We start from the raw sequence: 12128 nt of genomic DNA, 5'->3' as shown, positions 1-12128 counted from the left end.
TGTATCTGAAGTCATTGATTGCTTAATCGTTTGCCTTGTCTTGCCTTAGTCCCCGCCCTTTAAATACTGTTAAGTTTCTATTGGATCATTGTATGTACACAGAGCAGGCACAACCAATCATTGGGTGGCACCAGAGCACTAATCGGGTGCTAGTGCTGTAGCAAAAAACAGTGGGCAAGTTCGTTTTGCATGGCCCGATGCCCCGGGTGAGTGGAGATTACACTTAAGTACCAATGGAATTGTTCTCTAAACTGTAAAGGTCTCTAAACTGTATAAACTCCACTCAAAACGAACTAGCCCAATGACTCGACAAAGCCATCGATCAGGTGACACCATTCATTCCTATGTGAAGACTCAGGGCACGATCCTCTGCCCAGGCATTGCTGCCGCATACCAGATCTTACAACGCTTGGATAAGTATTTTAAGTATAAGTTAATCACATATGTTATAGCAATCTGTCAGTCGCTGAGGTGGCACGCAACCATAGGTTGATGCATGCAACGTCTGAGCAGGGGAACGTTGCAGGCTAACTCAGTGCTGCCTCCTCTCATTGAATAACTCAAGTTGAAGGGCGAATTGGGAACTGCAGGCTGCCATTAGCAACTTTTTGTATTTATTTTACTTGGTAAGTCAGTTAAGAACAAATTCTTATTTACAATGATGGCCTACCCCGACCAAACCCTAACGACGCTGGGCCAATTGTGCGCCGCCCTATGGGACTCCCAATCACAGCCAGATGTGATACAGCCTGGAATCGAATTAGAGTCTGTAGTGATGCCTCTAGCACTGAGATGCAGTGCCTTAGACCGCTCCGCCACTCATGAGCTAAATTATCCTTCTGTGTGCAATTTTCAAATAAATCGGTTCAAGGACATACATCTGATGTATTAGAAGCAGTTATTGGTACCATGATGGTCTTCAAAACATTTTTGTTCACTTAAACGAATGGCATTTTTCTATTCACTACACTGCCTGCACTACGGCAGTCGATTTTCTTTATGATAGTTTCCACAAACCACTGACTTCAACAAATAGTAGAAAAATGTGAGGGTGTAAGGGTTGTTGACAGAAAAATAAATAGTTTCCTCAAATTTCATATAGGCCTATCACTTGAAACTACTGAGAGAATTCCTTAAAACATCAATAAACACTGTGGCATATCTTGCCCAAGTATTTTCTAATGGTCTTTATTTTACATTTGCAAGGTATGAATATACCAAGATTTTACAATGCAGCTCAGACTTTTAGGGAGGGTGTTCATCTGGTGAATTAAAAATGTAACAAAATTGGATCTGTTTGACATCTTCACTCAATAACACCCCTCAACAAGGAAGTGTGCGTATAATGATCTTAACTAAATATAAAAATGATCCCCTCCCATGCTCAAGCTAAATTATTTACAGATTTTAAAGAGCTACAATTATTCACAATATATACACACGTTAAGCATTTTCTAGCTCAGTTGTTTAAGCCTGGCGCTTGTAACACCAGGGTTGTGGTTTGATCACCGGGACTACCTATACGTAAAATGTATGCACGCCTGACTGTCACTTTGGATAAAACTGTCGGCTAAATGGCATTTATTTATCACTGAGGAAACCTTTGCGCCAAAAAACTAAAACATTTTGTTAACAGGAACAGCTGAGCTCCAATCACTATTTCTGAGAAATAACTTCTCAAATGAAAATAGGTTAAGTATTTTTGGGTTTGCTGTACATGGCATCAAACCAAATAAATCTGAAACATAAAATAACGATTTTGAACATTCATGACAGTTGACAAAATGTACAACTTTCCAGAACCATTTCTCAACTTTTAAAGTGCTACAAAATGTATATGGAATATGATGAATGTTTCATCAAGCATGTCAATTCTACAATAAACAATTAAAGAGTTGTATAAGCTTCACTACATTACACTGGTTCTTATTTAAATATTCAAACTGTGGTTTAACCTCTAAACCTCACTCTTTTTCAGGTTTCCGAATCGGCATTCTTTTAAAATAAATGTAGAATTTCTAAACAATAAACGATAACTGGTGAACAGAACCCTCCTTTTGCAAACATACTGTATCATTTTGTGACGCCAAGTGTAAATACCAGGTCAATTCCTCCATTGCATCACTCCCGGAGATCATTTCCTCACACTGTAGAGCAGCAGATAAAAACACAGTGGTGTAGTTATAAGCACTGCTGTGTGGCTACACAAGGAGAGGGCATCATACTTCTGTAGAAATGTCAAGTTAAACCCCATTCAGTCCAAGCCGTAGATACATTTTCACAGGTGCAAATTGCCAAGTCCATGGTGTTTTTCCCACCCTCCTCTCAACCCAACATAGCAACAGACATTGAAATAATGCCCCTTTTCAGCCATCACATTGAGGAGAGAAAACAAAACCTGACACCATTACACCACCACAGCTGAGACATTTGGATTGGTTTGTGCAAGGCACATAAGGGTGCCTGATAGGGACAACCCATTTCTAAGTGTGGGAACAGGTGTAATTGTGGACACTGGTGCTTCCAGTGGGGCCCAAGGGGCAGCTGAGACTTAGCAGTGAGTTCAGAGTTCTGACAAGGACGAGGGACACTCCCCGCTCCTAGCCTCCACAGGTGCTTGGTTCCCACGATGCGAGTAAACGTCTCCCCAGAGCTCATAACTCCACATCGTCTGAGTCCGGTGCAGTACTGGCGTACTGGGCCTCTTCTGGTCTCTCTCCCCATACAAATCTGTAGTTGTTTTCCAACTCCTGATGTCTCTTTTGCTCCTTGTAAACTTCATCTGTTCCCCCTGTCTGAGAGACATCAAGGGAAGATCAAAATAATAGCTCACACATTTACTCATATTACTTAGACTTCTTCAAAATGTTGAACTGCTTAACTCTTTCAATTGCTTATCTTGGTTTTGATAGCACTCTTTGAACCCAATTAAATGGAGAAAATGTCCTTACAGATATCTTTCAACATATTCACTACATGACCAAAAGTATGTGGACCCCTGCTCATCGAACATCTCATTTCAAAATCATGGGCATTAATATGAAGTTGGTCCCCCCTTTGTTGCTATAACAGCCCCCACTCTTCCGAGAAGGCTTTTCCACTAGATGTTGGAACATTGGTGCGGGGACTTGCTTCCATTCAGCCACAAGAGCATTATTGAGGTCGGGCACTAATGTTTGGCAATTAGGCCTGGCTGGGAGTTGGGGTTCCAATTCATCCCAAAGGTGTTTGATGGGGTTGAGGTCAGGACTCTATGTAGGCCAGTCAACTTCTTCCACACTGATCTCAACAAACCATTTCTGTATGGACCTCGCTTTGTGCATGGTGGAATTGTCATGCTGAAACAGGAATGGGGCTTCCCCAAACTGTTGCCACAAAGTTGGAAGCACAGAATAGTCTAGAATGTCATTGTATGCTGGAGGGTTAAGATTGCCCTTCACTAGAACGAAGGGTCCTAGCCCAAACCATAAAAAACAGCCCCAGACCATTATTCCTCCTCCACCAAACTTTACAGTTGGCACTATGCATTGGGGCAGGTAGCGTTCTACTGGGATCCACCAAACCCAGATTGGTCTGTCGCACTGCCAGATGGTGAATCGTGTTTCCACTGCTCCAGAGTCCAATGGCGGTGAGCTTCACACCACTCCAGCTGACACTTGGCATTGCGCATGGTGATCTTATGCTTGTTTGCGGCTGCTCGGCCATGGAAATCCATTTTATGATGCTCCAGACGAACAGTTATTGTGCTGACGTTGCTTCCAGAGTCAGTTTGGAATTCGGTAGTGAGTGTTGCAACCGAGGACGGCAATTTTTACGAGCTACGTGCTTCAGCAGTCCCGTTCTGTGAGCTTGTGTGGCCTACCACTTTGCGGCTGAGCCATTGTTGCGTCACAATAACAGCACATATAGTTGACCGGGGCAGCTCTAGCAGGGCAGAAATGTGACGAACAGACTTGTTGGAAAGGTGGCATCCTATGATGGTACCACATTGAAAGTCAGAGCTCTTTAGCAAGGCCATTCTACTGCCAATGTTTGTCTATGCAGATTGCATGGCTGTGTGCTACATTTTGTACACCTGTCAGCAACGGGTGTAGCTGAACTAGTCGAATCCACTAATTTAAAGGGGTGTTCAAATACTTTTGTATATGTATCAAAAATATTTTTTTATAGACTAAAAATAACACAACCCATCCGTAGTTTATTTAAAAGGATTATGATACTTGTCATGGTGATTACCAAGAGGTTGATGAGCAGTTCTCTGAATGACTTAGTATCTTCTTCAGTCAGCCACTGATCCTCAGCTGTCCTTCGTGTTGAAATCTTCACCTCAATTTTACCTTAAAAAAAATACAATAAAGTTTCAATACTTATAGCTGTTTCACTTACATCAAACAAAGCAAATACATACAAACAGGCAAAAGATAACACATTGCCTAACCTCTCATACACATACAGTATAAATATACAACAAACATACATTACACATGGGCAGCTTGAAAAGTGCAACTGTGCACAAATATGGTCTTGAATATCAGCCAGAAACCCCACTGGAAAGATTCTATCACAATACCACATACAATAAGAACAGAAACTGCACATGGAAAGCACATTAAAAGGCAGATTATGAAAATGGATGAGACAGTGTCACTGTTGCATCTACAGTCGTGGCCAAAAGTTTTGAGAATGACAGAAATATTAATTTCAACAAAGTTTGCTGCTTCAGTGTCTTAGATATTTTTGTCAGATGTTACTATGGAATACTGAAGTATATTTACAAGCATTTCATAAGTGTCAAAGGCTTTTATTGACAATTACATGAAGTTGATGCAAAGAGTCAATATTTGCAGTGTTGACCATTCTTTTTCAAGACCTCTGCAATCCGCCCTGGCATGCTGTCAATTAACTTCTGGGCCACATCCTGACTGATGGCAGCCCATTCTTGCATAATCAATGATTGGAGTTTGTCAGAATTTGTGGGTTTTTGTTTGTCCACCCGCCTCTTGAGGATTGACCACAAGTTCTCAATGGGATTAAGGTCTGGGGAGTTTCCTGGCCATGGACCCAAAATATCGATGTTTTGTTCCCCGAGCCACTTAGTTATCACTTTTGCCTTATGGCAAGGTGCTCCATCATGCTGGAAAAGGCATTGTTCGTCACCAAACTGTTCCTGGATGGTTGGGAGAATTTGCTCTCGGAGGATGTGTTGGTACCATTCTTTATTCATGGCTGTGTTCTTAGGCAAAATTGTGAGTGAGCCCACTCCCTTGGCTGAGAAGCAACCCCACACATGAATGGTCTCTGGATGCTTTACTGTTGGCATGACACAGGACTGATGGTAGCGCTCACCTTGTCTTCTCCGGACAAGCTTTTTTCCGGATTCCCCAAACAATCGGAAAGGGGATTCATCAGAGAAAATGACTTTACCCCAGTCCTCAGCAGTCTGATCCCTATACCTTTTGCAGAATATCAGTCTGTCCCTGATGTTTTTCCTGGAGAGAAGTGGCTTCTTTGCTGCCCTCCTTGACACCAGGCCATCCTCCAAAAGTCTTCGCCTCACTGTGTATGCAGATGCACTCACACCTGCCTGCTGCCATTCCTGAGCAAGCTCTGTACTGGTGGGTGCCCCGATCCCGCAGCTGAATCAACTTTAGGAGACGGTCCTGGCGCTTGCTGGACTTTCTTGGGTGCCCTGTAGCCTTCTTCACAACAATTGAACCGCTCTCCTTGAAGTTCTTGATGATCCAATAAATGGTTGATTTAGGTGCAATCTTACTGGCAGCAATATCCTTGCCTGTGAAGCCCTTTTCGTGCAAAGCAATGATGACGGCACCTGTTTCCTTGCGGGTAACAATGGTTGACAGAGGAAGAACAATGATTCCAAGCACCACCCTCCCTTTGAAGCTTCCAGTCTGTTATTCGAACTCAATCAGCATGACAGAGTGCTCTCCAGCCTTGTCTTCGTCAACACTCACACCTGTGTTAACGAGAGAATCACTGACATGATGTCAGCTGGTCCTTTTGTGGCAGGGCTGAAATGCAGTGGAAATGTTTTTTGGGGGATTCAGTTCATTTGCATGGCAAAGAGGGACAATGCAATTAATCTGATCACTTGTCATAACATTCTAGAGTATATGCAAATTGCCATCATACAAACTTTGTGAAAAGTAATATGTGTGTCATTAACAAAACTTTTGGCCACGACTGTACACCACTTTTACATAAATCTTTCATGCTGTGAGGCCTAATCCTATTGTGAAATGTAATTATCGCAACCACACCCAGAAGCTTCCTCAGATAACATGTTCACACAGTATCTTTGCAACACCCCAATAGTGATCTGTGGAAAGGAATTTTAAAAGTGAATTTCAATAGATAAGAGATGATCATGTGATGCGTAGCTCTGTTTTGCCATTCTATTTTTGGAACCCGACCAAAATTAGATGAGAGGAGATTTGCATGATCATACGCTAAAGAAAGCAGGCGGAAAAGAGAGAGATAGGCCATGTGTTTTTTGGGCACTCCCCTTCCTACCTTCGGCCTTCAGTCCCGCCTTCTCTAGCTGTTCTTTAACCATGTCCTTAATATGCTGCCATTGGAGGTCACCTTCGCCCATCTCTTGAACTTCGACCTCCCCATCGGGGTTTGCCGCTCGTCTTATACTTAGTAACTCTGATTTTAACATGGTCGTCAGTCGCTTGGTTTGGGGTGACGAGACAAGAGGAACAAACAGAGGTCACCTCCCAACAAGTATATGTAGGGCAGCAGGATGTAGGAGGGATCTCTTATAGAAGTGTCTTACTGACTTGTAATTGAAAAGGGCTTTTTTCTACAATGTCATAACTTAAAATGTACAGTGCCAGTCAAAAGTTTGGACACACCTACTCATTCAAGGGTTTTTCCTTTATGTTTTACTATTTTCTACGTTGTAGAATAATAGTGAAGACATCAAAACTATGAAATAACACATATGGAATCATATAGTAACCAAAAAAAGTGTTAAACAAATCAAAATATATTTGAAATTCTTCAAAGTAGCCACACTTCGCCTTGACAGCTTTGCACACTCTTCACATTCTCTCAACCAGCTTCTTGAAGTAGTCACCTGGAGTCCATTTCAATTTCAGGTGTGCCTAATTTGTGGAATTTAATTCGTTCTAAATGCGTTTGAGACAATCAGTTGTGTTAAGGTAGGGGTGGTATACAGATGATAGCCCTATTTGGTAAAATACAAAGTCCATATTATGGAAAGAACAGCTCAAATAAGCAAAGTCAATTACTTTAAGACATGAAGGTCAGTCAATCTGGAACATTTCAAGAACTTTTAAAGTTTCTTCAAGTGCAGTCGCAAAAAACATCAAGAGCTATGATGAAACTGGCTCTCATGAGGACCGCCACAGGAAAGGAAGACCCAGAGTTTCCTCTGCTGCAGAGGATAAGTTCATTACAGTTACCAGCCTCAGAAATTGCAGCCCAAATAAATGCTCAACAGAGTTCAAGTAACAGACATAGGAAACTGTGTGAATAAGGCCATCATGGTCAAATTGCTGCAAAGAAACCACTATTAATGGAAACCAATAAGAAGAAACTTGCCTGGGACAAGAAACACGAGCAATGGACATTAGACCGGTGGAAATCTGTCCTTTGGTCTGATGAGTCCAAATTTTAGATTTTTTGTTCCAACTGCAGTGTCTTTGTAAGATGCAGAGTAGGTTAACGTATGATTTCCGCATGTGTGGTTCCCACCATGAAGCATGGAGGTGTGATGGTGTTTTGCTTGTGACACCGTCTGTGATTTATTTAGAATTCAAGGCAAACTTAACCACCATTGCTACCACAGCATTCTGCAGCGATACGCCATCCCATCTGGTTTGCACTTAGTGGGACAATCATTTGTTTTTCAACAGGACAATGACCCAACACAGCAAAGCTGTCATCAAGGTAAAGGGTGGCTACTTTGAAGAATCTAAAATAAATTTAGATTTGTTTAACACTTTTTTGGTTACTACATGATTCCATATGTGTTATTTCATAGTTTTGATGTCTTCACTATAATTCTACAATGTAGAAAATAATAAAAATAAAGAAAAACCCTTGAATGAGTAGGTGTGTTCAAATTTTGGACTAGTACTGTATGCCAGCAGTGACAGTGGCAAATAAAATCTAACTACATGAATCCAGCATATTGAAGCTATTCTATAATGCCTTTTCTCTTCATATAGGACTGTCAGTATGCTGATATAGCCTACAGCGGTTTTAATCTCCCTTGAGCATTGAACCTCAAATCTCCAAAGGTACTGAATATGGGATGGAACAAGAAATTAATATACACAGAATGTAGATGTTTGAACTATGAACACATAGACCAAGGCCCAGTGAGTGGAGCCTTTGGCAGAGAGCCCAGTTACCTGGCTGTTGGGGGGCCAGGCTGGGGCTGCCCCTGGCTGGGTCGTTGGCCTTCTGGCCTCCCTCTGTCAGGTGCTCTGCCTCTGTGTCCCCGGCCTCTTTGTCCTCTAAGCGGTCCAGCAGCTTGTCCAGAGTTGTCTCAAGAGTCTGGGTGGCCTGAGTGCTGTCAAACTCCCCCTTCAGACCCTCTGTGTCCAGCTCCCGCTGAGCCTAGAACATAGAGAGAAGCCCATCAAGTCAAAGGAAGACAGCACCACTGAGCCTGTCAAGTAAATATGATTGAAATAATGTAAAATATTAAAGATGTCCCCTAGTCATTTTTGAACTTTTCCTCCTGAAAAGTGATATCCCAAGAATAAATACAGTAAAGTACACACTAAAGGGTAAAAAAATATGGGCATTCAAGGAGCTGGTTTGACAGGAAGTCGTGATGTCAACCGGCCTCCCCCTTGCTTGAGGAGCAATGGAGAACAAAAGAGGAAAGGCCTACCTATTGAGCTGTGCCTTTAGTTAAGGAAATCAGGTGTTAAATGAGGTGAAAAGGAGACAAAATAATACTGTTCATTTAGATGTCCATCTATCTCACATGTTTGGCTCATAATGTGACTCAGCACTCTCAATAACTTTAAACAAATCCTTCCAGACAATAACCTGTTCTACTAATATAGAACCATTTACAGCCTGTACACTTTTCTGGCATTTCTAGCGTCTGTCCGCACCTCGTCTATGATGTTGTCAAACTCCTTTTGCATTTCCTCGTTCATCTCCTCGATGTTGGCAGAGGGCACCGAGAGGCCAGCAATCTCTTCATCAAACTCCTGCAGCAGGAGACGCTCTTCTTCATCCTCATCCTCGGCTCCACGTCTCTCCTTTTCCTTCCTCAGTGCCTCTCTTTCGGCTTCATTTTGTGCTTTCTGAAAGGGAAGTCAAATAACCATATTGAAATTTAAATACACAAAAATGGCACTGCATTATGAATCCACGGCTATGGGAAAAAGGTAAGTGTTCCATAGCCTGGCCTAAAGGCGGCACTAACCTTTCTGTTGCTCTCTTTTAGATGCTGCACAAATTTCATCAGGTCTGCAGGGTCTGTGATGATCTTGAAGTTGAATTTTTCATCTCCAAAAGCTGCGAGGAATCAAAAACACCTGATAGATATTAACCAAAAGGATGACACTTGAAAGCATCAGATGTGATATTGTAGTGAGTAGTGTTTTCAAATGCCAATATAATACATTACCATCCTCTGTGACCTCATTATCTGTGAGCTGATTATCAAAGGCATCCTCTCCAGCCTGTCAAAACAGAAAGCTGTTGGCGCCATTCTGTCGAAGACTAAAGTTGAAAGATATTATGATCACTGACTGTGTGTACCTGATGCTCTGAAGTGGTGTCAGTTACTGTGGTACCCCCTGGATTTGTCACTCCCTCCCAGAAATCAGAATCCTCTGGCTGTTCAGAGGTGACACCTGCATCTGGTCCAACAGAAATGAATAGAGAGGACTGATTATTTCGTAATATGATGCTTTCATTGTAAAACCCTGCAGGCAAGCTGTGGTGTCTACTATCAGACCATCACACACCAGAAAAATTAAGTACTTTGATGAAACAAATGGGCATTGAACCTTCTGTGTCTGACCCCAGGACATCTGTGACTTCGGTTGGTGTCGCTGACTCCTCGTCTGTCTGCTCATCCGCTCTGCCATCTGTCCCCTCATCACCGGTCAAAATCTCATCAAGAGTCTTCAGCTCCTCTGAGATCTGCTCCACTTTACGTTTTGTGTCCGCTGAACATGAGAGCGATAGAGACAGAGAGTGACAGAGAGAAGCAAGGTTACATTATTCCTCAGGGCTTGTGAAATAAAATATTTAGCCAGGCTTCATATCACAATACATGAAGAGTAAGCAGCCTCCCAAAGACCTCGATCCTGCCTGATGACTCACAGACTTGGGCCTTGACATAGTCCATGTACTGCTTGGTGCTGAGGGCCGGCTGGCACACAATGCCCTGGGGCTTGGCGGTGGAGGGCGGACACAGGAAGGGGTGCTGGCAGGTGCGAGTGGTGTGGACCGTCAGCACGTAGCGACAGGACTGGGGCTCGTCCACACTGGCCACGTAGACACCCGACCCCTCCTCACACACAAACTGAAAAACACAGAGAACAGAAGATCAGGGGTCACAGATTGTCAAGGAGTCACACCAGTCATATCTAAAGTGTTTGCAGTTTTACATAATTATTCAATATTTATTTAATACAAAACATAGGTTGTTCAGGTTCTTATTGCAATCTTAAGAAACCATCTCACAGTTTCTCACCCTGACTTCAGTCTCCCTGGGACCCTCGTTCAGGTCACATTTGGAGCCGTTGACGTAGCTCTGACTGTGGTAGCGCTTCAACCTGTGCTGCTTGGAGGCCTGGGATGGAGAGGGAAGGATAAAGAAAAGGAGCTTTATTAGTGTGTGTATTGCACTGGTATACACACACTCGTTGGTATTGATGCAGTACGGCAGGCTGTAATTTCAAAAGAGAAAGAGATCATTTTTTACTGAAGTTAGTATTTGCCAGCTCTTACACTACATGACCACAAGTATGTGGACACCTGCTCGTCAAACATCTCATTCCAAAATCATAGGCATTAATATGGATTTCTTTCATATATATTTTTTTATTGAATACCCAAAACATTAAATACTTATAGTGAAGCCGCTCAACAATTACACCACACCAGTCATCCAACAGACTCCCGTTCAGAGCGACACACAGAAGCATCCAGGGTCAACGCCCTGCTCAAGGGCACGTCGACAGATCTCCCACAAGGCCCCCCCCCCCAAAAAAAATGGGGACCCTCCGCTCTCATGTTCAGCGGACACGAAACGTAAAGTGGAGCAGATCTCAGAGGAGCTGAAGACTCTTGATGAGATTTTGACCGGTGATGAGGGGACAGTGGATGAGCGGACAGATGAGGAGTCAGCAACAAGACCCCCCCCCACACACACACAGTTCCTCAACCATCCAAGACCCCTCCCAGAGTAACCCCCCCCACCCCCCAAGAAAAAAAATGGGCAAAAAAAAAAAAAAGAGAACAAATAAAATTGATTCCATTCCCCCCCCCAGAAACCCCCCCCCCCCCCCCAATGTACCAACAACCAAGAAAATGAACTCATGAGAAAAAGACAAAAACAACAATGCAAAAAAACTAACAAAAAGGACAGCAAGGCCAACTAAAATAATAACAGCAAGGCCAACTAAAATCATACCAGCAAAGCCAACTAAAATCATAACAGCAAGGCTAACTGTGTATGTTTGAGTGCATGTCTGGCACTATTTACATATGTGTGTGTCCGTGTATGTTTTATTTGAATGAGAGTGTGTGTATATGCACGTGTACAAACACCTGCACGGCATCAGCCTCAGGCAAACCGGCATTAGCTGTAAAAACACTGGCCCTCAGTGTCATTCAAACTTAATTATATTTACATTACATTTAAGTCATTTAGCAGACGCTCTTATCCAGAGCGACTTACAAATTGGTGGATTCACCTTATGATATCCAATGGAACAACCACTTACAATAGTGCATCTAAATCTTTTAAGGGGGGAGTTAGAAGGATTACTTTATCCTATCCTAGGTATTCCTTAAAGAGGTGGGGTTTCAGGTGTCTCCGGAAGGTGGTGATTGACTCCGCTGTCCTGGCGTCGTGAGGGAGCTTGTTCCACCATTGG

General features: G+C 42.9%; 1 protein-coding gene across 1 annotated transcript in view; it reads right to left on the bottom strand.

Annotated features, from left to right (window-relative positions):
- Positions 1-8277: 8277 nt before the first annotated feature.
- The window catches only part of LOC106565599 (protein OS-9-like), a 40234-nt gene continuing 36383 nt past the window's right edge, over positions 8278-12128 (bottom strand). The window contains exons 4-10 of the mRNA XM_045692133.2: positions 10721-10916; positions 10348-10549; positions 10029-10190; positions 9440-9531; positions 9123-9317; positions 8406-8613; positions 8278-8294 (exon numbers count right to left, since the gene is read on the bottom strand). Coding sequence (XP_045548089.2) covers positions 8278-8294; positions 8406-8613; positions 9123-9317; positions 9440-9531; positions 10029-10190; positions 10348-10549; positions 10721-10916 — 1072 coding nt within the window. The remainder of the gene's footprint in view (positions 8295-8405; positions 8614-9122; positions 9318-9439; positions 9532-10028; positions 10191-10347; positions 10550-10720; positions 10917-12128) is intronic.

Source organism: Salmo salar, chromosome 12 (genome assembly GCF_965601325.2).
Source record: "Salmo salar chromosome 12, fSalSal1, whole genome shotgun sequence".
Lineage (NCBI taxonomy): Eukaryota > Metazoa > Chordata > Actinopteri > Salmoniformes > Salmonidae > Salmo > Salmo salar.
This window is presented reverse-complemented; position numbering and strand designations above follow the sequence as displayed.